This window comes from Trachemys scripta, chromosome 3 (genome assembly GCF_013100865.1).
Source record: "Trachemys scripta elegans isolate TJP31775 chromosome 3, CAS_Tse_1.0, whole genome shotgun sequence".
Taxonomy (NCBI): domain Eukaryota; kingdom Metazoa; phylum Chordata; order Testudines; family Emydidae; genus Trachemys; species Trachemys scripta.
This window is the reverse complement of record NC_048300.1, coordinates 46459226-46484680: the sequence shown is the minus strand read 5'-3', so window position 1 is coordinate 46484680 and position 25455 is coordinate 46459226. Positions and strand designations below refer to the sequence as shown.

General features: G+C 42.1%; 1 protein-coding gene across 1 annotated transcript in view; it reads right to left on the bottom strand.

Moving 5' to 3' along the window:
* Window positions 1-25455, bottom strand: part of TGFB2 (transforming growth factor beta 2) — a 75652-nt gene that overhangs the window by 5273 nt on the left and 44924 nt on the right. The window contains exons 2-6 of the mRNA XM_034764605.1: window positions 24329-24492; window positions 4734-4866; window positions 4506-4616; window positions 2439-2604; window positions 1234-1387 (exon numbers count right to left, since the gene is read on the bottom strand). Of these exons, the coding sequence (XP_034620496.1) occupies window positions 1234-1387; window positions 2439-2604; window positions 4506-4616; window positions 4734-4866; window positions 24329-24492 (728 nt within the window). The remainder of the gene's footprint in view (window positions 1-1233; window positions 1388-2438; window positions 2605-4505; window positions 4617-4733; window positions 4867-24328; window positions 24493-25455) is intronic.

Below are 25455 nucleotides of genomic sequence, written 5' to 3'. Positions count from 1 at the left end.
AGTATGTAGGTTACCCACTGATGATACACAGGTATTTCCAAGGATGCCATTAATGTGTTAGTTAAACACTAAGTGACCTTTTCCCAGAGTTTCAGCACAGCGTTCGCAGCTGAGACAGAAGTCCTGTTCAGTGCAGCAACACTAACTACTTTATTAAACAACCTCTAACTTGTTGGGTAACTGTCCAAACCACATATTTGTGACCATGACAGTTATTCTTCCTTCTTCCTTAAAAAACAAGTGCTGCTCCAAACTTTGCATACTACTTCTGTGTATCAGAGGGAATTTATACTCTCTTGCATCTGAGCCTGTTGACACTGCTGGACTACACTGATACAGCCAGCCAGCCACCCACACATATGCAGTGCATATATACTGAATTGTTTATATTCAAGATCAACACAGGCCCGGACTATAAGATTTTCTCATACTAGAGAAAGCAAGATTACTGTTCAATGTGCTGTAATCCAATTGCTTGCTAATGCTAATCTGATATTTTAAAGAAGGCTTGAGGAATGGGAGCCATCATTCTTGGTTTGAATCCAGCTGCAGATTCCATGGCACAATCAGGAGACAAATTTAACTTTTCACATTTACTGAATCGTAAAAGGAGAATGAAAAATAGGGAATAAATCACATCTATTCAGTTTTCATGAAATTTGTGAAAGGTGGCAGATAACAGTGGAAACCAAATCCCTCCGTTTATCCAAACAACAGGTAAGGTCCAGGCAGTGGCAGCGAAAGCTTCCCCACGCAGATACCATGCTTTTGCAACTTTGTAGGTGGAAGAAAGAGCATCCTTAGCGGAAGCTCCATTTTCTTGGGTAGCCTAGCAAAACTAGAACATGTTAACCTCCAGAGACAGCGAGGCAAGGCCCAGTTTGTCAAATGGGCCAGTGGTGAAGATAAGGCACTCTCTCCTTGATGTTTATGACATACGTGATGCATCCATATGTCACAGCGATGGGCTCACTATTAAGATGAAATTCACTCCCATGCAGAGGGCCAGCACAAGGTCACATAAATCCCACTTAATCTCTAAATGGAGGCCTTCACTGGTCTGCTCTACAAGGCTGAATTTCACCCTAAGAAAGTCATTAAAATAATACATGTTTTGCATTGTTAAAGTTTTTGGCATTTGGTGGCAATGATAATACAATTCCACCCAAGGTTTTAACATAGATGTTCTAATACAAGTCACATGAATCGAAGTTCTCAAAAGGCAGGACTTACTCTGCTGTGCTGAGTATCTGAGCTCCATAAATATGGACAGGCTCCTGCACAAAAATTAGCATGATACCCTTTAGGTTCATGAATCCATTTCCAGCCAAGATCCCTCTTGAAGTCAATATAAAGTTGACGCAGGCAGCAATTATCCTGCACATTTCTGGAAATAAAAATACAGACAAATGCATTGGTCAGAACCACAATGTGTGTGTGTGTGTGTGTGTGCGCGCGCGGGGGACAGGGGGAAGGTAGAGTGGGAGGGAGAATCCATTTAATTGCTTCCTTCATAATGCTTTACAGGTGAGCTCAACCCTGACTCTCATATTAATTCAAACCGTAAGATTCCATACAGTGCCCAAGCAATGATTTCAATTCCAAGTACAAAGGACCAAATCCTGGTCTCACTGAAATTAGACCCATAGATGCCTCACTACTGATGGTAAACTACGATTTGACAGGTTATCCCATGTACAGGGGAAGCACTAATCAGTCACTAGTCTACCAGTGTTGAATCAGAGGCATATATTTGAGAAACTAATCTATAGTTGTCTCCTGTGTGGAAACAACAGTGCCTGGGAGACTTAAGATTTTGTGGCTCTGCAATGGGGAAATGTGCAGGGCAACTGACCAACCCCTATAGAATTATGTGACTCAGCTGTAATTCTTTAAACCATGAGCTACTGGCAGAATCTACACTCATGGGATTCAAGAAGAAAAAGAAACAATTTCTTGGAAACCAATAGTAGCTCAGAGTATACTGAAATCCAATGCTTAGCCACAATTATTTTTGCTCGCATATACAACTGTTTGCCAGACTTAACATTAGGAAGGTCATACAGGTACAGACTCTGTCAAGGTGAACTTCCTCTGAGGAGGTTAGCATCCTCACATGAACTATTTCCTGTGATTACATGACTGGTGTGACTGGGGACTAGTACTGGTGGATCTTGATTTCCTGTTTTCTAAAGGTCATGAGTGCTCTCAACTCTCATTAACTAATTGAGGGTACTCATCTCCTATTAGGTTCAGATTCCACATGGACAGGTCAGTTTTGCTATAGACTGACCTAACCTGTCTGAGACCACGGGGCAGAGTTTTGTGTTAACACCTAGTAAAAAGAAATTTATCAAATCATGTTAGAAACAACCCAAGTTACACTTTTAGGCATCTAGGAGTAAATATAAGTAAGTTGACTTTATACGTATATTTACCTAAAACAATAGGCAGCATCTAAAGCACGCTTCTTCCGCCGACTGGGCTGTTGCGACTCAAGTCTGTAGGAGGGTAATAACATTAGCAGAAGATGTGGGGTCTTCCCACTGTATTTTTTCCTATTGGACCTGAAAGCTTTCTCATCACTGGAGGAGCCATCAATACCTTCAAAAAATACATTTTGGTGATAAACATTGTGTTGCTTTTTCTTCACAAATTATATAAACCATCTCTTTAAAAAAATCTCTTTCTTAGAAAACTGGTGGTGAGGACATCTGGTGGTGTGTCATGGGGGCAGGGAATCACAACCTGAGATCTCTGCATTAAGGTATATATAGCGTCATGTACCCTCATGTTTGACATATTGGCCTTCCCCCAATTTTAGTCTATATAAATGGCTTTTTGAAAGCAATTAATGGATCTATCAAAATCAGTGATGGAAAAGACTTATTGGATCACCTACCCATGTGGGAAAGTCCACTTTGTCTAAGCTAGTTTTAAATGACCTGCATGATGATGCTTTTGCCACTTTATGTGGGAGTCCAATCCAATGGAATCTCTCTCTTTTCAGATTCATAGCTTTTAAGGTCAGAAGGCACCATTAGATTATCTCTTGACATTTCACCTACACTTTTCTTTGCTTAATTTCATTCCATTATTCCTATTTTACCCCACTGTGCCATCTGAGCAATTCCTCTTCGTTCTTCATTTTTACACCTTTCAAATGCTTGTACACTCTTCTCCTATCTTCCATAGTCTTCCATATTACTAACCAATACATATTATTTTGTTCTGCTAATCTTCCTTCATAAATCAATCCTTCCAGCCCCATAATCTGGTACATATCTGGCAATGGGGACTTTAAAATAATTTTACTGGAACTAGAGATCACTGATACTGGGATTAATTAAATTTTTTTGGAAGCCATTGACAATGGTCTTAGGTCACTATTAGTCTTATTCAGTAGGACAAACGACTTCAATAGATACAACAGAACTTCGGCAAATACAACGTTGTCGGTCATTTATACAACTTTGGCACATACTGTATAGTTCTTCCCCACATGATCTATGCTACAGTTAGAGTTTATGCATATTGAAACGTTACATCAGAGATATAACCAAGTGAAAAAAACTAGGAGCAAGAGGAGCTGTTAGAATCCCGCAAAGATTCGGGAGTCCATTTGCAGGTACTCACAAACAGCAAGGCCTGATATGGTTTTACGACAGCGGCAAAATAATTATCCTTCCAAAAATGGTATCTTGTGATCAGCCAAACAGTGTTTGGCACCAGGACATTCTTCACATTATGTGAATGGCTCTTCTGTCCTCCAAATTCAAGATGACATTACTCATTTGTTTGGGGAAATGGAAACAAACACCTGACTACTGCCTTCCCTATACTAGAGAAATTTACCATGCTCAGAACTGCTTAGTCCCTCTTGCACGCTTGTAAAACACATCATGTTCACAGACAAAAGTGCTGTAAACAGTTTGCATGTGCTCTAAACACTGTCTGGATTAGACCTGCCTACACCAGGGCTAATCAATGGTTTAGTCTGCACTATTGTAGCCTGCACCATTTTAGTGCCAGTGTGGACAGCAATAAAATAGTTCAGACTGAAATAGTTCAGTCAATACTGTCAGCTCAGTTATGTCCCACTGGTGATTTCAAGATCTCCCAAAATCCACTCTTTTGGGATCTGTGCGATAGATTGTGAGATAGATACCAATAGGGCATTGAAGGTAAAATGGTTTGGAACAGGCTAGCATGGATGCACTGAACCATTTGTGCTTATGGTAGTGCAATCTCCTTGATTCAGTTGTGGAACAGTTACATTTTATAGTGTTTACATGGCTTTACCCATGTGTCCTTAATCATCCCATTCCCCCCAACAAAGAGTCAAAGCTCTCTAGTTCATCATCCTCAGGCCCCCAAAATCAGTTGTATTTTATATTTTACAGAGACCATAAAAAGTTCCTTATTTCTATCTTTTAATCCACAAACATGACTGCCCTTTGTACACCCTCCCTCCCCTCCCCCATTTTTTGTTGTTGTTTTGTTACCTGCAAATCTTGCTTCTAGCTCTTCACTTTTATTTGGGATGATAAAATTATTTGAAGGCACGAAGGTGCAGCATGGACAATGTAAACTTATCTTAAATCCAAAGTTCCTCTCTGCAAAACATGAAAGCGAGGGGGATCATTTTTACATCTGGAGTGACCCTGAAATAATTCAGGTAATGGAGGAAGAGTTGGGGTGGGAAGGCAAGAGAGAAGAGAATTTCTCATCACCTTTGTGATGGAGCCATTCGTGTACAGCTTCAGTGACATCAAAAGACAGCCATTCTCCTTCAGCTCTTGTTTTGACTACCTTGCTATCAATGTAGCGCTGTCCTGGTGAAGGTAGTTCTTTGGATTTAACAACCTGAAAGAAACAGTGAACATGTCAAGACTCTGTAGATTACAGTTTTGAAGACTTATCAAAATGGACACTCTATAAGAGCTTAACATAACACAGTGGTATACTAATAAATAACATAACAGCAATCTACACATACACAGGGTAGACAGACATTCAGGCATTTTGACACAAAAATGTATGCTAAGTAATGGTGCAGGAGAAGGCTCTATCAATGGGAGGCTTGCTGTTGACTTCAGAGAACACAAGAGCAGGGACTAAGTCATCTGCACATTGTGGTAAAAGTGACATGAAAGATACTGGCAAATGCGGTCTTTTCATCTCAATTTCTATTATTCTGCTCCAGAACCAGTAGTGCATATGGTCCACCACCAGTTACTCTATAGTTCTGTTTAGTCATAGGGACATGGGAGTTGCCAAGCTGCAGTTCATATCTATCCCTAATGCAATATATCTTACCTCTAATATACTTGATGCTTCAAAAAAGGGTGAGGAATCCCCATATTTGCACCTAGACTTACAAAGTATTTTCCTGGGTAGACTTGGGGAAACCACTTAAGTAATCAGCTTATATCCAGAAACAAAAGCACTTCCACATAGTTCTCCAAGGGAAATCTAGAGAAATGACAGCAACAAAATGCTGCTCTGCACTACAATACTGCAGAAGTGGTGGAGCAATGGGAATAAACTCCAACATTCAAGTTAGCGAGGATAGTCCACCATTGGCCATAATACATCTGTTGGGTAAATTAACACATGCACACCTCAGGCTAAAAGAAAGCCTGTTGGTGCTTTGTACATTGATGATACTGTTATATTCTTACTGTGATGGGTTGGATCACAGAAACCCCCCTGGGAGCTGCCAATTGATGTGCCAAGACTACCCCTGCTCCTATTTTCCCTGCCAGCTCAGGATTCCAGCACCCTGTCTTGCTGAGCCAGACACTCCCGTCTGCTCCAACACAGACCCAGGGTCTGAATTACTTGCCCCAAAGCTGCAGGTTAATCTGAAAACAGCTCCCAGAAGTGTGCTTGTCTTTAGCACTCTGATGCCCAACTCCCAATGGGGTCTAAACCCAAATAAATCCATTTTAACCTATATAAAGCTTATACAGGGTAAACTCATAAATTGTTCGCCCTCTATAACACTGATAGGGAGATATGCACAGTTGTTTGCTCCCCCAGGTATTAATACATACTCTGAGTTAATTAATAAGGAAAAAAGTGATTTTATTAAATACAGAAAGTAGGATTTAAGTGGTTCCAAGTAGTAACAGACAGAACAAAGTAAGTTACCAAGCAAAATAAAATAAAATGCGCAAATCTATGTCTAATCAAACTGAATACAGATAATCTCACCCTCATAAATGCTTCAATAAGTTTTTTCTCAGACTGGAAACCTTCCAGGCCTGGGCACAATTCTTTCCCCTGGTACAGCTCTTGTTCCAGCTCAGGTGATAGCTAGGGGATTCTTCATGATGGCTCCTCTCCCCCTCTGTTCTCTTCCACCCCTTTAATATATCTTTTGCATAAGATGGGAACCCTTTGTCCCTCTGGGTTTCCACACCCCCCCCCCCCCACTGGAAAAGCACCAGGTTAAAGATGGATTCCAGGTCAGGTGACATGATCACATGTCACTGCAAGACTTCATTACCCACTTGCCAGCACACACATATACAGGAAGACTCACAGGTAAACACAACCATCTGCAGACAATGGGAAACATCAAGATTCCAAACCACCATTAATGGCCCACACTTTGCATAATTACAATAGGCCCTCAGAGTTATATTTAATATTTCTAGTTTCAGATACAAGAGTGGTACATTTATACAAATCGGATGATCACACTCAGTAGATTATAAGCTTTGTAATGATACCTTACAAGAGACCTTTTGCATGAAGCATATTCCAGTTGCATTATATTCACTTATTATCATGTTTTTATAAAACCATATAGACTGCACAATGTCACAACATCTGTTGGGTAAATTAACACATGCACACCTCAGGCTAAAAGAAAGCCTGTTGGTGCTTTGTACATTGATGATACTGTTATATTCTTCAAGAGCAGTTCATCTGTACATAAAAATTACCTTGTTAGAGCTACTAATGTACTGACTCAGGGTTACTGGCCACAGGAATGCTCATTGTATTACAGACAACTGCAAGAAGATGTAGCTTATGCAGCTGTTTGTAGAGGATGCAGCAATATAAAGCAGTGTAAATCCTAGTTGAATAGCACCTTTTATTTGTACTGTTTAGGATGCTTTTTTTAATCCAAATTTTCATTCCAATTTAGTTTGTATTTTATGCCAACAGGTTTATCACAACCTGGTACTGAGCACACACCTCATTAGAAACCCCCTTTTCCCACCTATATACGATGTTGCAGCACATTTCCAGATTCTCAAGTGCAACAAATTCTTCCCCTTATTTCCAAACAACTGAGCAATCACCGCATTGCATACAATCACAGATTCCCTCCATATCTAGGAAGGAAAACTTGGGCTTATGGCTGTCTGTCAACTGACCAGTTCCCCGGCATTACTACACTGATGGTTTTTTTGATTCAGGAAGCTGGAATGTCATGCCATGTTAAGTACATTTTAATCAAGAACTAATGATAACATCAGTTTGCACCCATTGGTATGCCAGCTCCATGACTTCATGGATTTTTTTGCCACAGTCTGAGTCCATCTCTAAAATGAATGAGTGACAGACATATTCATTTTTCCATCCTGTGTTCTCAACCCCAAGTCAGCACTTTGTTGGTACATAATCAGCAAATGAGATGGTAAAATTCACCTGAAAAATTCATGGACAACAGGCACGAAAATAGGCCATGTGATTGAAGTAGGTTCTTCATCGTGAAACAATGGGAATTTGTCTACTCTCTAAGGGTCTGATACTGCCCCAGATACAGTATTTCTCCACTGACTTCATTGGAGCCTCTGTATGGATCAGAGAATTGTATTTGAATCTCTCCTCTCAGAGAGCAGCCCTGGCACTGAACTTGTCTCTTGACAAGAACAACAGTATGATAAGTTCTTACTCCAAGGAAGGAGCATTTCTTCCTCCCCCAGACTTCTATTGAAGGACTGGGAGAGAAGGGATACACAAGATGCTATTGGTCCAATCCTACAAGCTGCTGAGCCCCTCTTTCAATGGGCACTGAGGGCATTCGGCACCTCTCAGAACTGGGGCCTATTTTTTCACAATGCATTCTTCAAACTAAGCAGTCACAAAACTCTACAGCAAGAGAATGAAGGCAACAAAGAGGTTCCCATTCCTCAGCTGTGCCCGAGGGCTGAGTGAATCAGTATTTACAGCTGCGAAAATCCAATGGTGGCACAGATATAACTTTGGGTTCCCTTGGAATTTTACTGGGTCACTTCCAGTGTTCCTAAGAAGAAAACACAGCTGTCACGCTGCATGGATTGATGGATGCTTCTCAGAAGAGAGCTGAAGAGGACCCAGCACTTCTCATCTCCGCCCTTCTGTGCAGTCACACCTCACAGCAGGTTTGACTCTTCATATCATCATATGTCTCTAAAGTACGAAACATGCAAAAAGCCATTTGCTAATGCAAGTAGATTTGATATGGTTGCCCTGAGACAAGTTAAGGATCTTCCGGTGGGCCCTGAGAGAGTAGAGGGGACTGGCCAAGAGAGAGAACCAGTCCCCAAAGAGCATGTCTTCCTACCCCTTTCCTTCCCCCTCCCCCATGACAACCTGCTGGCAAGAGGAACACTGTGAAAGGCATGTGTCAGAGACTATCAGTATTCACCAGGCATAAGAGACAGAGCATATTTCACTCACCCTGCTTACACGGTGGTGCATTGAAAGCCAATCTTGCTCTCAGAACTGGAAGTGTTATGAGAAAAGTGTAGAAACGCTAGAATGGGAATAATTCAGTGTGAAGGTTACATGACTATTATTACATTATTTGATCAGGAGACTTATCTCCTCATTCCATTCACAGCATCTGCAGGAAGAACAGAAAGCTATGGCACCTCAGGCCAGGTTATTAATTCGCAAGCTAAGCAGTGCTCAGCTAACCTATGTTATCAGTATCACTGGTTAATCAGTCAGGCTTGAGCAGTACTTGGATGGGAGCAGGGCCGGCGCAACCCATTAGGCGACCTAGGCAGTCGCCTAGGGTGCTATAATTTGGGGGGTGGCGACCGCAGTGGTATTTCGGGGGCGGGACCTTCCGCCGCCTCTGTGGGGGGCGGCATTTTGGGGCGGGGCCTTCTGCCGCCAAGGGTGGCAGAAAAGCTGGCGGCGCTCCTGGATGGGAGGCCTCCAAGCACTATAGGTGCTGCATTGAGTGATATTGGTGAATCAGCAGGAGTGTTCCTCTCTTCCCTCTAGGTTGAATCAGCACCCCCATATGGTGTTAGGAAGATACATAAAATCAGTGCCCTGACTGCTGGTGATCAAGAAAGACCCCATGACATTTTCTTCCCCGAGAGGTAAGGGCATACTAGCCCCACTGTGCAGGCCAAATACCAGTATGGATCGTTACAATCTACTGATCAAAATTCCTCCTGCACTTTCAATTAGATAAAGTATTCTTCACTTCCTTTCCTACACTGCAGCACAGTATTGTTGTGCACTCTGACACAGCCACCCAGTAGGAGACAAAGTGACTCCTCTTTCTAGATAGTGTTTTGGAATCCTTACAGGAAAAAACGTGTTCTATAACTGAATAGAGATGATAACATTCCACATCCTCTCTCCTATCTTCCCCTGTTGTCCTTCTCTCATACTTTTTGCTGTGCACTTTATTTCTGGTCATACTCTGTACTGGCAACAACCTCTCCACTTCTTGTTCACTAGGACCTGCCATCTCTGTCACATACTCTTTAAAGCCCATTCCTTTTGGGAAGCTTTTCTTTCTATGCTGCTCTCCCCTCTGACAACATCTCAGCACCTTCTCTGACCTGAAATATTGTCTTGTGACTTGCATTTGCATGAGTTAGACGATGAGTCTTTGGGGCAGGGACCCTGCTTGTTTAAATTATCTGCAAAGCACCATGTAGTTCCACATACTAGTGGAGAATAGAAAAAAATAAGTGGAGTGAGAAAGAAAAGACATAAATGACTCCAGGGGTGCAGAGAGGGGCATTGAGGTAAAATCCCCACTTCACAAAGCAATCACTTCAGATGTCCCTCTGGCATCTCCTCTAATCCCTCCCTTTGAACAGCTACAAAGAGTCTGATTTTCATTTGGATCCCAACCTTTTTTTGTGCATTATCACCTGCATGTGAAGGTGACAGATTCAATCATGTGCAGGCTTAGGAGAGAGAATTTACATGTACAAAACCCCATCAGCCACATGTACCAGTGATACATTTGATCACATGGGTAGGTGATAATGCTCAAAAGGATCCATGCACAGGTCTGTGCATACACAGCTTTATCGGTTTATGAGTGAAGGTCACCTTTGAAAATCAGGCCCAAGCTATGCAAAAGAAGAGTGAAAGTTCTGTGAAATACCTGCAGCTTATAAAGATATGTGTGTGAATGATCTTGTGTGTGTGTATAAAGTGCTTTTTTGGTCTAGCTTTCATGTGGGCTCGCACAATCATGATTTTAAAAAGGGTTACTGCACAATAGCATGGTATGCAAGTGCAAGTGGTCACATGATGGAAAGATTACCCAGGTAAGAGGACTGTATCCAGTAAAGTTCTGGACAATTACACACAGTATCACTTTTATTTGGTAGTATTGCTTTGACGTCTGAGAGCAATTTCTTGTTTTTTCCCTGCTCTCCTTTTGTGTACGGTACCCCTCTGTAAAGGCAATGGCTGGGAGAAATGTCTTTGTTAATCTCTTCAAGATCCCCATTACTGTTGTATCTGAGCGCCTTATAATCTTTAATGTATTTATCCTTAAGGGATGGGATTATTCTAAACCAGAGTTTCCCAAACTTGGGCCATGCCTTCAAGGGCTCGTTTTCGATAGCACTGCTAAAAAAAAAAAATATTCTGGACCAAGTTTCTTTTTACAAACTCATGAATTGAAGGCACCTTAACAAAACTCACAGGTGGTTTCTTGCCCCGTTGCCTATGCTTTACATCGGGTATGATCATGTACTATCAGAACCCTGTGAAAGAAACACACATATACTGTAGTTCATTTGGAGAGGCTGATGAAGCAGCGTAGACAGAAACATGCATAAGACATCATCTACCTGCACATGTTTAATGAACCCTAACTCATGCTGATGAGCACTCGCAGGACTAGTCGCAGGGATTGCAAAGGGGCTACTCACAGGAATAAATCCTCATGGATGCAAGTAAGGGTTCCACAGTCTAGTCCTTTGCAGATTACATTAGCACATCTTTGCAGAATACACCCAAGGCACTGTAAACAAACGGGGCATTCACATTTTTGCTGCTTATTGCCTACAAGACCCCAAAGTATTATATCTTATGCTGAAATTTTCTCCTGGTGGTAGCATAAGGACCAAAAAAAACCACCTCTCTCTGCCATTCCCCATTCTGTTTTCGTTCCCACCAAACATGCTGCTCTTTACTAATTCTTTAAAGGGACTCACTATAAAGTTTGAACAGTTATGAAGCTCAAAGGGGTGCATTCACTGCTCAGCAAGGAGGGATATATGTTTGCATCTCCCCATCTATTGTGAAGACAGTAGACTTTTCTGAAACTCTGGAATTACGAAGCGTAGGGTCACTATATTCGATGGTGAAGGAGGTTCAGATTCCATCACAGATAGAAGTTAGAGGAAACTACAAATGCATTTCTAGTATAGGCTGTATTCTCAATTGCTGTTGCCACTCGTTCCGCTTTATTTTTAATAGACACTACAGTGAATTAGCTTTTAAAAAGACTTTTAAAAAAAAAAATCTAGGAGAACAAGACAATTAGCTGAAATCATTAAAATCTTGGAAGATAAACCTACTTAGTTTGTGTATGAGTACTCACTCCCAAGAAAGTACTGCATTTTTCAGTAAATAACTAGGCAAAACGTATCAGCTGCCAATGTAAAAACTGAAGACAAGGATTGTTATTCTGTGTTTTGTAAAGCCCTGTGTACACTTACACTGCTATTTATATGATAATAAACAATAATGGAGAGTTTCTGAAACTAGTAGAAACTCAGCTCTTTTTTCAAGCTAGACCAGATCTTAAGCTGGTGTAAAGCAGTGCGGCTCTGTTTCACTTCAATGGCGTTATGCTGATTTCCACCAGCTGAGGATCTGAACGTGCAAATACAGAAATGCTCTGTTTTAACCTTTTCATTGGCCTTTTCACATAACAAGGGGATGAATGAATGACTTCTAAAACAATAACCATCTAAAACAGCATATTCCCTTCCCCACACACAGAAAAAGGTAAGAATCCCACAGAGAGACAGACAGAATGTCTCTTCAAATAATTAGAAACTCTCTTCAAATAACTAGAACTCCAAAACCAACTTTCTTAGAGTAAATATAGTTAAGCTGCAAATTAGACCCTGATCCTGCAAACACTCACTCACCTGAATAACTGTTCATACATAGATAGTCCTATTAAATTCAGTTGGACTATTCAACTGCACAGTTATCCAGAGGCATAAGGGCTTCCAGGATCAGGACTATAGTGTAATCCAGGTACAGTGGGTTGGCCAACAGCTGCTGGTATTCAGCCACTACATTAAAAAAATGAAAGAACAGAAAAACTATAAACACATGTTCCAGGAACCTTGTAATTTATTACTAGGTAATTTTGGCTAATAAATCCATCACCTCCTTAAAAAACAAACAAAATCCCAACTGCAGTTCAGCAATGACTATATACAAATGCAGGCTGATACTGCACTTTTTTACATCAATAAAGCCTAGAAAACTCTGCTCAGCCATCAAAGGCCAAGCTTTAACAATAATGGGGGTATTTGATATCTGAGGCTGAGTATTAGTGTCACTATAAGGCAATTTACCCTTCCTTTAAAAAAATTGCTGAATAATTTTCAAAACACAAAAATCAAATGGCAACCTTAAAATAACTATCTTGTCTGTTACGTTACCACCTTAAATAGGGTTGCAATTATAATCAATTAAGGTGGGTCTTAGCTCTTTTTTTTGAAATAGCAAAGAGGGTATTCTCTTGTAAAAACCTGTCAATAATCTGTTTTCCCCTCTCCTGATGTCCTCCTTCCAGATACTGTTGGCTCACTTATAACTTCCTTCCTTCTGTCCTCTCCTCTCAGACTGTTTTCTATTACAGCATCTCGGCAGACTCACTAATTCTTCCCTTACTCATCAGTCAGTGCCCTTTACTTCATGGTCCTTTAGCAATAATGCAAATAACCTTCTTTCAACTTTTTATCTCTTGTACTGAACTGCCCTAAACAATGACCAATTATGTACTGATATTGGTCAAGGGAAGAGCACGAGAGATGAGATCACTATGCACAACACCATGGCTGTAAATGGTCACTCAGGATAACAGCTTTTACAGTTCACACTGTGACCTCAGGTAAGATGCCAAGAGTCCCAGATGCTATCTCATCCTGTACAATATACGTGAAAAGGTTTTCAAGTTCTGACATATGCAGCTTTTGGTTCTTCTGAAGTGTGTGCCACTTGCTCTAGAGAGTAAGAGACTCATTCCCTGTCAGATCCCAGATTCCCTGATATTCTCAGACAGTCCTCTGACTTCACCCCACCCTTTCTAAGGAGTAAGGGTGAGAAATCAACTTTCACATTCGTCCTCAATTTCTCCTCACTCTACTGCCGAATTCAGGAACTGGGATCAAAATCTTGCACTCTAGCAAGAAACAAACCTATATGTTTGTTGTAAACCACTTTCATCTCTTAATTGCTCTTCTTCTCTTCTTTAATGATTCTGTGTGAAAGTTCATGTGGTAAATTAGCTGTGAAAAGCTTTTGCAGCACATTTCACAAGATACCAACTATCTGATAAAACTGGTCTAAATGTATTTGCTTGTTTAGTGGTTCTCACCATCGGCGCAAGAGATCAACCATTTATTTGCTATAAGATTTGCTGCATCAATTTTCAAGATTTTTCTGGAACAGGTTTTGCAAAACATTCAGAATCAGAGTCTGCTCTGATCCATACAACCCTATGCAATATTATAGACCTACGAGGGTCTATGACCCTGATCCAAAACCTCACTTGAAGTCAATGAGGATCTTTCCACTGACTTAGTGGGCTTTGGATAGGCTCTAACTGAGGGCAGAATCTGGTCCTTAGAAACTAACACACGAGGTGCAGAGTTCTTGCCAAAATACAAAAAGTACAAAGTACTTGCCAAAATGTTTTGAAAATCTATAGCGCTGTGATACATTTGCTTGAAACTTGCCAGACACGTTCTTCATGCAAGCTTCCAAATAAAGAGAACATATTGCACACAGACCCAAATCCACTTTATATCTAGGTACAATGCAGCTGCGCTGAGCACAATAACTGCCTAGCACAGTGGTTCTCAAACTTGTTCCGCCGCTTGTACAGGGAAAGCCCCTGGCAGGCCGGGCTGGTTTGTTTACCTGCTGCATCCGCAGGTTCGGCCGATCGTGACTCCCAGTGGCCACGGTTCACTGCTCCAGGCCAATGGGAGCTGCTGGAAGCAGAGTGGGCCGAGGGACTTACTGGCTGCCGCTTCCAGCAGCTCCCATTGGCCTGGAGCAGTGAACCACGGCCACTGGGAGCCGTGATTGGACGGACCTGCGGACGCAGCAGGTAAACAAACCAGCCTGGCCCACCAGGGGCTTTCCCTACACAAGTGGCGGAACAAGTTTGGGAACCACTGACCTAGCTGCATCGGCCTGCTAGTTGCTTTGAAGGTATGGAGGAGGGATGGGGGAGTGGTTAAAGCAGATCAAAAAGGAAGCTGACCAGCAGTTCAGGTGGTCATCGTAGACAGGTCTCTAAATGTGATGATACAGCACTGCATCATCTTGTGGTGATGGGACGAACCATGCAGAAGGCATCCCTATCCTCCAAGGAAGGGCCTAGCCAGCCAAATGAAGGTTATGCCTGGGTGGGTACAATGTGTGGCGCTGGGGAGACATCCCTGGTTTTCCTCAGACTCTTTTCTACAAATGTATGTTTTACACTTCACCAGGAGGGAAGACTCTGCATTGTGTAAGCAACAAACCAGAAAGGATGACCGGGAATCCTTCTCCCGGAAGATTTTGAAATACTCAATGCAATTTCCTGCAGTTTAGAAGATTTTAAGAAAGCTCAGAAGCAAGATCAAAATGAATCAAAACAAAAAAAATCCTGTATATTTATCTAGCCATTTAACAGTAACTTGCCAGAGGCAAGTTATGTTTTATTAAAGTACCAACAACTAGGAGCCAAAGAGAGAATGGGTTTTCCACTCTCCTATCCCTACCCTCAGAATCCTGTGCGATCATGAGCTCATCTCCCATCTAAAATTAGGTCTCTCCTGCTCCTCCTACAGTCATGTCCCCTGACATCTACAGTTCACATTCATGTGCATTTTATTGCAATACTTTAGCACCATACTTACTATCCAATTTAAAATGTTTTGACATACTACATCTCCCAAGATCCTGTCCGGCTCCATAAGTCATTCCTCTTTGTTCCTTTCCATCTCTCAGTTTGTCTTGTTTTCCCTAAACTCCAGTTTTCCCTTATGATTAACTTCCCTCCCATCCAAATCTTTACTCTGTCCCATGCCAATTTTCTTTCAACCTTTTCTCTCCACTATCCTCCACACTCAAATCTTTTCTACTCACTTATCTGCCCCCTTTACTGATTACTGCTTCCCTGTGCATACACAATGGAGTGCTAGCAGTAGTGCGGAACCTAAGGGGCAACAGAGCCATGTTGTTTCCCTGGAATCTTCTATTCCAAGATGGGAGGGGAAGCTCATCAACGGACCATCTCCTCTTCAATCCTTTTTATTTTATGAAGGAGACGGAAGAGTCTTATATTCATGGGGTCATCTCTTCTTCTCTGTCAAGCACTGATGCTCCATCTACAGGTAGGAAGACTAGAACTCCACCAAACTTTTCCCACCAGGCACCTGCTCTTTCCACTGCAACTTCTTCAGATTTCCCTGCCAAGGGAATTCTTATTTCATTGGAGAAGGGGATCTGTGTTCCTGCACGACAGCGAAAGAAGGGGGTACCTTTTGCTCTTCTTTTAGCAGAGAAGGGGTCCCTGTGCTCTGCTTCACTCTTCCCTTATTTTTGCTCATGCCTGGGTCCCTTTTTACAAATTATTCTAACTCCCAAGATGGAGCTGTGTGGCAGAAGCCCTTTCTCTTTAGAGAGGCAAATGAGTCCTGTATGAATAATAATCAAAGCAAAGTATCAGCTCCTTTTGCCAAGGAACCCCCACGCTCTTGTCAGTGCCCAAAAGGCACTTTAATACCATGGTGGTCATTCTTCTGACCCAGGATTTATTAAACTCTCTTTCTAACTCGTCATCTCTCTTCTTTCATCAGCCAAAAGGATGACTTTCAACAGCTCAAGGTTCTTTATCACTCCTGAAATTCTGCTCAAAATGGAGGCTAAAGCTTTTCCCTCCATAACACTCCCAACTCCTGCTTGTTTGGGGGTAGGAACCCAGCCCAACCCTCTATCCTACAGGGTATCAACTACTAGGCCCTAAGATGTACCCAAATACTATACTGCACCTCTGCATTCAGTTGCTCTGACACTCTTTTGCTGTAATAAGGTATACTTGCCACTAACTGTAAATAATCTGTCAGTCAATGGTCTATATTTCTATGTGCAGTGATGTATAGCTGTGAATATATATTCACCTGTGTGAATTTCTAATAGGATATGGATTGGTTCCCAGACCCTGTTTCCAACAGTTGCTGCATTCCAGCCAGGAGATAGCTGCACTTCAGTAGGTGAGGTGAGTTTCCAAAAGCACAATATATAGTTATATATAAAGTTTTTAAAAAATGAGACTCTTTCTAATCAACTGATATGCATTATTAACTGATATGCCAGAGGTACTCTATATAAGGTCTGGTGTATGCTAGACTTCGCAGGACAAGTAGTAGTTGGACAAAAGGGAAGTATAGTACAAATAGAAAACGGTTAGGCAGAAATATACCCCACATACCCAGACATACACTTCATACTGACCCGCCATACCTCACCAATTCATTTTTTCCTTTTGCAAGGAAGAAAACTGTTATGCCCACATATCCTACAAAGTTTATAGTTTCACAGCATACAGTGTATTTGCCATAGTGAAGGCTAAATTTCAGATTGCAGGAGTATAATTTCTGGAAAATATCATATAAATTGTGATAACTATCAAAATAAGCTGCTTTATATGTAGTCCATCGCAAAACCAGCCAAGTGAAGTCAAATGTCTCAGGTGAGGTTTATAATACAGATAGATTGTCCTGGTTCAGATTCCCAAATCCAGTTTCTCTGACCAGTATTTCCCATAGCATGAAAAAAGCATTATTTAGCAAGCCCATTGAATCAATTGGAATTCTCGTTCAAAAGAGAAATGAGGCCTCCCCGTTCTGTTCTCAATTACAGTAAGGTTAATCTGGGGTTGCTCCACTGAAGTCAATGTAATTACTTCAAATTTACACGAGTGTAACTTGGCCCAAGCTTTTAGTATCTCGTTCTAACTGTACTCCCTAACTGAAAACAAGACAAAAGGCTGTCTGAATTGTAAGTGTGGTATTTGGAACACTGGCTGTGGCTTACATTTAAATCTGACTTATAATGGGGTGATATATTCCATGGCATCGTCATTCTACACCTCAAAGGGGGGCCCTTAAAATTTTTGAGGTAACTTTGTCTGAAGTGTACTCTACTGTTCAGCTCTTAGGGGCTTATCCAATGCCACTGAAGTCTAGGATTGGGCCCTGAGACACAAAGGCTAAAATTCTGCTCCCAGTTTCTTCAAATTCTTCATTGTAATCTGATGTCCCCCTTGGGCTCTACCCTGGTGCTGCCTGCTTATTTCAGCTTGACTATTTCTTCCTCTAATGTTTCATGTGGTGCATTCCTCTCTTCTACCAGCCTATCAGGTACCCATATATATAGCAGCCTCAGATAGCAGCCACAGTAAGACCAGCGTTTCAACTGCATGCTTCACGATGCTTTATGATGTGTTACCAAAACATGGCGCCGGTTCCACGGGAAGTCATTTTAACATGTTATTGTTTGACAGTCTGTACCTAATAAAGCTACCTTAAAAACAATACTCTCAGAACTAGAGTGGATAGGAGTCTGCCCTGCTGTGCTTTTCACTTCTCCAGCTTTGCTAAGGTGCCTATTTATTTTTGGAATGCTTATTCATAAAAGTCGGCCCTTTTCAGAAGAGTGCAGAGGCTTTATTCATAAATACAGAAGCACCTTAATAAAAGAAAGATGTGCTGAAGTCTTCAAAGCACTGATGAACAAAGATATTCCCATAACATCCGAGCTTTATCTGATCAACTTCTAATAAAGCCGGCATTTGGCATAAATCTTTAAAAACATAGCAAGGGCCACTGGAGGATGCTAGGACTTGTTTATTTAATCTTATTCCTCCTCCAAAAGTATGTTAGCCTCCTAATAGTCTCTAAAGTCTTCATGTACATTCAAAAGTGCATCACGTGAATGCTCTAGAGCCGATAGCTAGTGGGGGAGCAGGAAAGATCATTCTCTGGTGTTTGTCGCTGTGCTGTTTTATTTCTTTCCAGCTTCCCACTCTCCAGAGTGCTGATGTTCAGCAGCCACCGTGAACTGATTAAAGGGAGGATTCAGGGATTTATAGCTCTTTTGACAAGTTTAAATCTCTGTCCACCTGTTACAGTCTTGGAAAGACAGTAGCATCTGTGTAATACAGAAGAAATTTGGTTCTTGCGCCTGAGAGCCTTCCTTTGATGATAAGGATGAAATAGTTAGCACCTATACAGCACTTCATATCTGCATAGGGCTTTTCACTGATCCTGAGAATGCCACCGTGCGGTAAGTAAGTGTTATTATACCTCTTTGACAGATGGGGAAACAAAGGCACACGGGGTCTTGTTCAGATCTGAGTTATGCTACTCAGGCATTGATTTCAGTGGAAGTACACCAAATTTACACTGATGTAAAAGACACCAGAATCTGGTACAAAGGACACCAAGTGACTTGCTCATGGTCACACAGCAAGTCAGTGGAAGAGCCAAAACGAGAACAAATCAGCTGGTACCTACAGTAGCCCCACAATGTGCAGAAGAGGGAATATCATTGACAGATAGCTAAGTGGTTTGAGCATTGGCCTGCTAAACCCAGGGTTGTGAGTTCAATCCCTGAGGAGGCCGTTTAGGGATCTGGGGCAAAAATCTGTCTGGGGATTGGCCCTGCTTTGAGCAGGGGGTTGGACTAGATGACTTCCTGAGGTCCCTTCCAACCCTGATATTCTATGACAGAATAGAGCCAGATTAAGGCATGGGTACTATAAGTGCATGTCTGAGACCAGCTTGTGGAGTCATGTCATTACCTCAGAAATAAGCTTTCATTTTAAGTTTTTAGCCATCGTGGCTGCAAAGAAAATCTTGAATATATGCCCCTGATGTAACCAATGCAGTCATGTCTGCCTGAGTCCACAGGGAAACAGAAACAATAGCTCTGAGAAGTGTAAATTCCTTGTGCATCTCAATGGCGTGTTAACTCTGAGATCTATTATGTGACAGGCAGGGCCGGCGAGAGCGGGTTCGGGCCCCGGTAAAAAAAAATTTTCGGGCCCCCCAGCAAGGGCGGACCAGCTAAATAGGGCCAACGAGGTGGGGGGAGAAGCCAGGCCTGGAATTTTTTCAGGCCCCCCAGCAAGGGCGGACCAGCTAAACAGGGCCGACGATGGGGGGGAAGCTGGGCCCCGGGCCCCCTTCTGGACTGCCAGGCCCCAATAATTTGTACCAGCTTCCCCCACATCTCGTTGACTCTGGTGACAGGAGGAGAGGAGTGTAGAAGGCCTGGGCCAACCTCTCAAACAGCTACACTGTGACTACTGGGGTAGATATAAGGAGGCCTCCTTGCTGCCAACCCTGCCTCTCTGGGAGTGGGGAGAGGGGACCCTTCTGCCACCCCTAAGGGGAGGAAGGCCCTTGTTACTGCTCCTGGAGTAAGAATGGGGCTGCATGCCACTACCCCACCTCTCTGGGAAAGAAGACATTGGCACCATCGCACCAAATGGGGGGCTGGAGACCTGGGTGATTTGTGTTCTGGTGCATCTAGGCCTTTGATTGTCTTAATAGAGTCTTGAAGTAAGTGCCTTTATTGGGCCTTAGCAAAAAGCAGTGCACCCATTTTCTTATGAGGCCTCAAAGGAATGGGTGAGTACTGTCAATAGAAGATCTTAGAGAAGCAAAGATGCTGCCTTCTATCTTTTTCAGCTTGAAGGGATGGTTCTGTAAGGTGAGGGACCCAGGTACCTGGAGAACTAGGAGAATGCAAGGAATGTTTATCATTGTGATAGCTGTCACAGGCTAATTTCCTAGTTTTTCTCTTTCCCACCTTTATATTTTTGACTGCAATTGTTCCCAAGATAAGACTATGACACTAACTCCAAATACTAGGACCCAGTCCTTCCATGCATGCTCCATTCACTTCTATCTAACCAGGTTAGGAAGAACACCAACTGGTCCCAGCCCCGGGTGCACACACTCAAATCATAGCCTCTCTGACTATGAGGTGAAATCTGCTACAGGGCAAAAGTTAACCAGGTCTCTTTGTTTCCATGGAGCGCTCACCCCTCATATCATCCTTGCACATACCATATTGGGGAACACCTCCTTCCCCTTGAAGTGGCTCCTGCCCCTCCTAACCCCCTGAATTCAGCTCCAAAGAGGTAGGTAGAGGACTCACATGCACACTCATTCCTTGAAACTGGTGGATGTGGAAGTCCTTTTAAAACTAATGAATAGGATCTCATTAATGAAATGCAACTCTGACACATAATGCAAATACCCACCCCTGAACTCAGAGGGAGTCGGAAACTAACAATCAAATTATATATTCCCCATGTGGGCTGCAAAACCACATTGTCCCTTCCAGGCTCACTAGTACTAGCAAGCCTAGCACAAGCAGTCCCTCCACATCTCCCACAGAGAAGCAGGAAGTTAGGGTTGTATTTATGCATGGAAGGGGAATATGGAATGTGCAGGCCAACCCTACTAGCAGCCCTGCTGCTCTTGTGTGAGACTCACTGTCCGTGCATGGGATTGTGTACTAGAAGCAGTGACTGGGCTGGCTGTGAACATCTCTGCAGATAGTAACTTTCTTTTATTATTCCTCTCTCCTTCCTGCCTCTACCAACCCAGTGGACTTAAGAACCTGCCTCAACACTCCTTGCTTTACCTCCCATATGCAGGTTCTCCTCTCCACTTCTGAAGCTTCTAGCTCTAGTTTCAATCTCATCCTAGCCCCATGCTTCTATTCAAGCTCTCCTCCATTCCCAAGTATCAGAGGGGTAGCCGTGTTAGTCTGAATCTGTAAAAAGCAACAGAGGGTCCTGTGGCACCTTTGAGACTAACAGAAGTATTGGGAGCATAAGCTTTCGTGGGTAAGAACCTCACTTCTTCAGATGCAAGTCTGAAGAAGTGAGGTTCTTACCCACGAAAGCTTATGCTCCCAATACTTCTGTTAGTCTCAAAGGTGCCACAGGACCCTCTGTTCCATTCCCAAGACATCTGGTCTTTTTTAATCCCCTCTCTCCCACCCACCCTCCTTGATTTTCCCTTCCTCCCCAGCTCCAACTCTTCATGTTGGACAACAATTCATCTTTGAGCCAACTGAGGCACTTCAAAGAACTGGTCTTCTGAAGACCCTACCAAGTCCCTCTTCTTTTGCTGCCTCCTATTTGGCCTGCAGGTCTTGGGGTGGTCAGAAAGAGAATTTAGCAGTACTTAGAGATGGTGGTGCTCATGTAGGCAGAACCACTAGTGAAGGTACTTTATAGCACAGATTCACCATTACAGAGCTAGCTGAATGATTGAAGTCAACCCTTTTATTGAGAGCTGTATATAAGGATTTAAGATTGATAATGAGGCCTCAGTGAAAAGGAAAATAAAAACCACGAGAGGAGGGAACTAGCCATAAGAATGTCCCAGAGTTTCAGGAGCCTTTAAGAAATTAATCAGAGTGTCTCACTTCAGTACCCAGTGAACAGGTGGCCACACAAGCCCATCACTCCAATAAGTGTGCTGCAGAGGAAATGTTGCAAACAAATTCAGTTTATCACACTGAGGACCTAAGACTGTATTATAGTCCCAGGCTTGGTGTCTTTAATCAGTAAGTAAGAGCAAAATAATAAGCACAACCCATTCTTCTTATACAAGAATACACCCAGCTAGCTGGCTTTAGCCTTCTGTTTCTTTGGGGAAGTCTGATTTGATTTCACTCTAGTCTAGATTCATTACTGATATAAAACCTTCCCTCATTACCCCCTGCCCAACACAAAAAAGTAGGCAGCTCTCACCAATAACTGTATATATAAGGTCAAGGTACCTGCCTTTTCCCAGGTGTCTATACTTTACTAGGGCACAAGCTTGCTCAAGCGCATACCCTCAATAATGAGCTCCAGCTGGCCCTCATTACCAGTCAGGTACTCAGTTAAGAAAAGGCACTTTTTTTTTTAACCCTCATGTCCCTCACTGCCCAAATGAAGAAATTCAATGGGTTTAACTCAGGCTGCCCCAAACACACACCTTTCAGGATGCTAATTAGCTACCACAGAAGCACTGTGACCATAACTCCTGTTGATGGGAGCCAGGTGCCTAAATACCATTGAGGAGCTGGGCCCTTAGAGGAAGTCTCAGAAGGGAGACCAAGTCAGTACACAGACTGAACTACCCTCAGGTAGGGAGACACACATCGGTGTGCTAGCATAGTGAGCTTGCAATGTCACTCCCCTATGATCTGCCTATCTTGTTTATAAATAGAGGGTTTCAGTCACCTTCATCAAAGACTCACTTTAATTATTTCTTTTAATGAATGTTACAGAAACTTCCAAATCATATCATATATATTTGAACTTATCTCCCACTCCATCCTGGGTATCAAATAAAGCCAGGTTCCAGTCCACAACCAGCTGCAGATCTGAACTCTAGCACTCCTGCTGCTGATTTCTAAGAGGATTCTGAGATCCTTTGTTTTGCAAGCTAGGCATCTGAAACAGAATTCCACATATCCCTGGCCTAAATGATGACTGCAGTGCATACTTCTCATGGCAGCTTCTCAGGGATGATAGCAGCAGAGCTCCAGTTTCAAGAAAGCAGCACAAACTCTTAAAGCAAATGGTAATACCCTTATTCCACTGAGCTGTACTTTACTCCACAAATAGTCTCACTGAAGTCAATGATACTGCCCAGAGTCTCCCCTGTGGACTTTACTGGGGTTTAACAGGTGTGATCCAGGGCAGAATGCCTAGCAGAGAGGCAATGCTACACAAGTATCATGTGGTTCCTGTAATACCCATATGATAACCAACATACTTCTTTGGTGAGAACTCCCGGGAGCTGAGCTCATAAGTCGCCATATGTTATTAGCTGAAATGCCTAGTGAACTTTCAGAGTAACCAACAAAAATACATTTTATTAAAATATAAAGAAGTCTCACCAGGACGGACCTATGGAAGAGAGGCAAGAGCATATAACTCTTCGTCTCTCTGTTTCTGCTTCCTCCTTTCCCTTTGATCTATGTGGCTATCATACAGAAACAGTACCACAAATAAAGCCTCAAATTGTAATCTTACTTTAAAATGCTATAATGATAATTTTTGGTAAAGAAGAGTAAACAGCTCTGATACAGTCCAGCTGGGGATTAGGCCTGAGAACAACAGTCCCATTTCTCATATGTAAACTAGTGATTAGATCAAGAGATGGAGAGTTAGGATCCTGGATTCTGTTCCTTGCTCTTGCCACTGACTCAGTGTGTTATTTGGGGCAGATCATGTAGGGTCAAGTTTCATAAGCACCCTCCAATGTTGCATGCCCAAATTTAGACATCTGAGGTCTAATTTTCAACGGTGCTGAGCACATTACAGCTCCCACTGACTTCAACTGAAGTTGCTGGCCACCCAAAATTAGAGGGTGCTTTTGAAAATTGGGTCTTAACCTCTTTCTGCCTCATTTTGTTCCATCTGTTTAATTGGGGATAATAATATTTTTTTACTTCAGAAAGGTGCTGTAAGACCTAATTAATGAATTAATATTTGTAGAGCACGTTGAGATTTTGCAATGAAAGGAGATGTAGAAGTGCAAAGTATTATTATTATTATTAATTTACTAGCTTGAACTGTGAAGACACTTAAAATTAGTTTTTCAATTTAAGATTTTGAGCACATGAAGCCTGATTCTCTCCTCGCTTACATAAGTGTAATCTGGGAGTCACTCCACTGAAATCAACGGGGTCATTTGAGGGTAAACCAAAGTAAGACAGCAGAGAATCAGGCACAGGGAACGTTATCATAAGGACTTAGTACAATAATCCGCAGTAATAGTCAGAGCTTTACCTGATACAGTTCTATTCGTTGTTCAGATACCCGTGCCCTTGAATTCTGCATACGAAAAACTCTAAACTCTGCCTTCACCAAGTTGGAAGCATTTTTCTCCATCGCTGAGACGTCAAATCTTACGATTCTGTAGTAAAGGCTGTAATAGTTTGGTGGGATGGCATCTGCAAGAAGTTAGTGTAATCTTTTAAAATGATAAAATACATTGTTCTTTCAAAGACCGCAACATACGATAGCCTCAAGAAACAGTAAGGGAAATGTGTGCAGCACGATTCAGTTTCCAACGGCCAATTTAATATCATTAACAATTTAACCAGAAAAATAAACACATGTGTTTGACTAGAGGAATAGCAGATTAATAGAGATTAACAAACCATTTCAAACTCTATTTCAGGGCATGCATTTAACCCTGTTCTTAAAAAGTAACAGTGGAAAATCCTGGATGCTTATAAATTGGAGCATGTTCATGACAGTTGATCTCTGGCGAATGACTTCAGACTTGCATAGGCTTAATTGTATTTTCCAAGAAAACAGAATTTAATGGCAAGCACTTTGCCCCATATAGGTTTCATTTTTTCAAAGCCTACAGTAAAAATATTCAGCCCTGTACAATGTGTTTTCTGTTTTAAATATTTTGATTGTATTAAACTGCAAAAAATAATTAGAAGGGAAAGGGAATAGACCAGCATGTACAAAAAGAGAACTACATATCCAGTGACCAACTATCAATGATAACTGATCAGATATATATTAAAATGAACTCTTGCTGTGCACTGAAGATGATCAGGCAAAAGCACAGGCACAATTTTAATATTTAGAAAAGCTGAATCAAAATCTTAAAAGACAGCATTACAAAAATCATCAGTTTAAATTCCAAAAGGCTTCCTCTCCTAAACCTTATCTGATGTTAACATGGCAAGCACTTACACCCAATTCCATGTAACTTAATGGGTTCAGTGATCATCGTAAGCTGTTCTACCTAATTTTGTCCATGAGCACAAGCAGCAAACCATGCATAATGCTACTCCTGGGGGAATACTGCACATGCACAGAATTTATGTCCCCAGCAGATTTCTTTGCTTCCCTGCAGAAAAATGACAGGGAAGCCACAAGAGCAGTGAGCTACC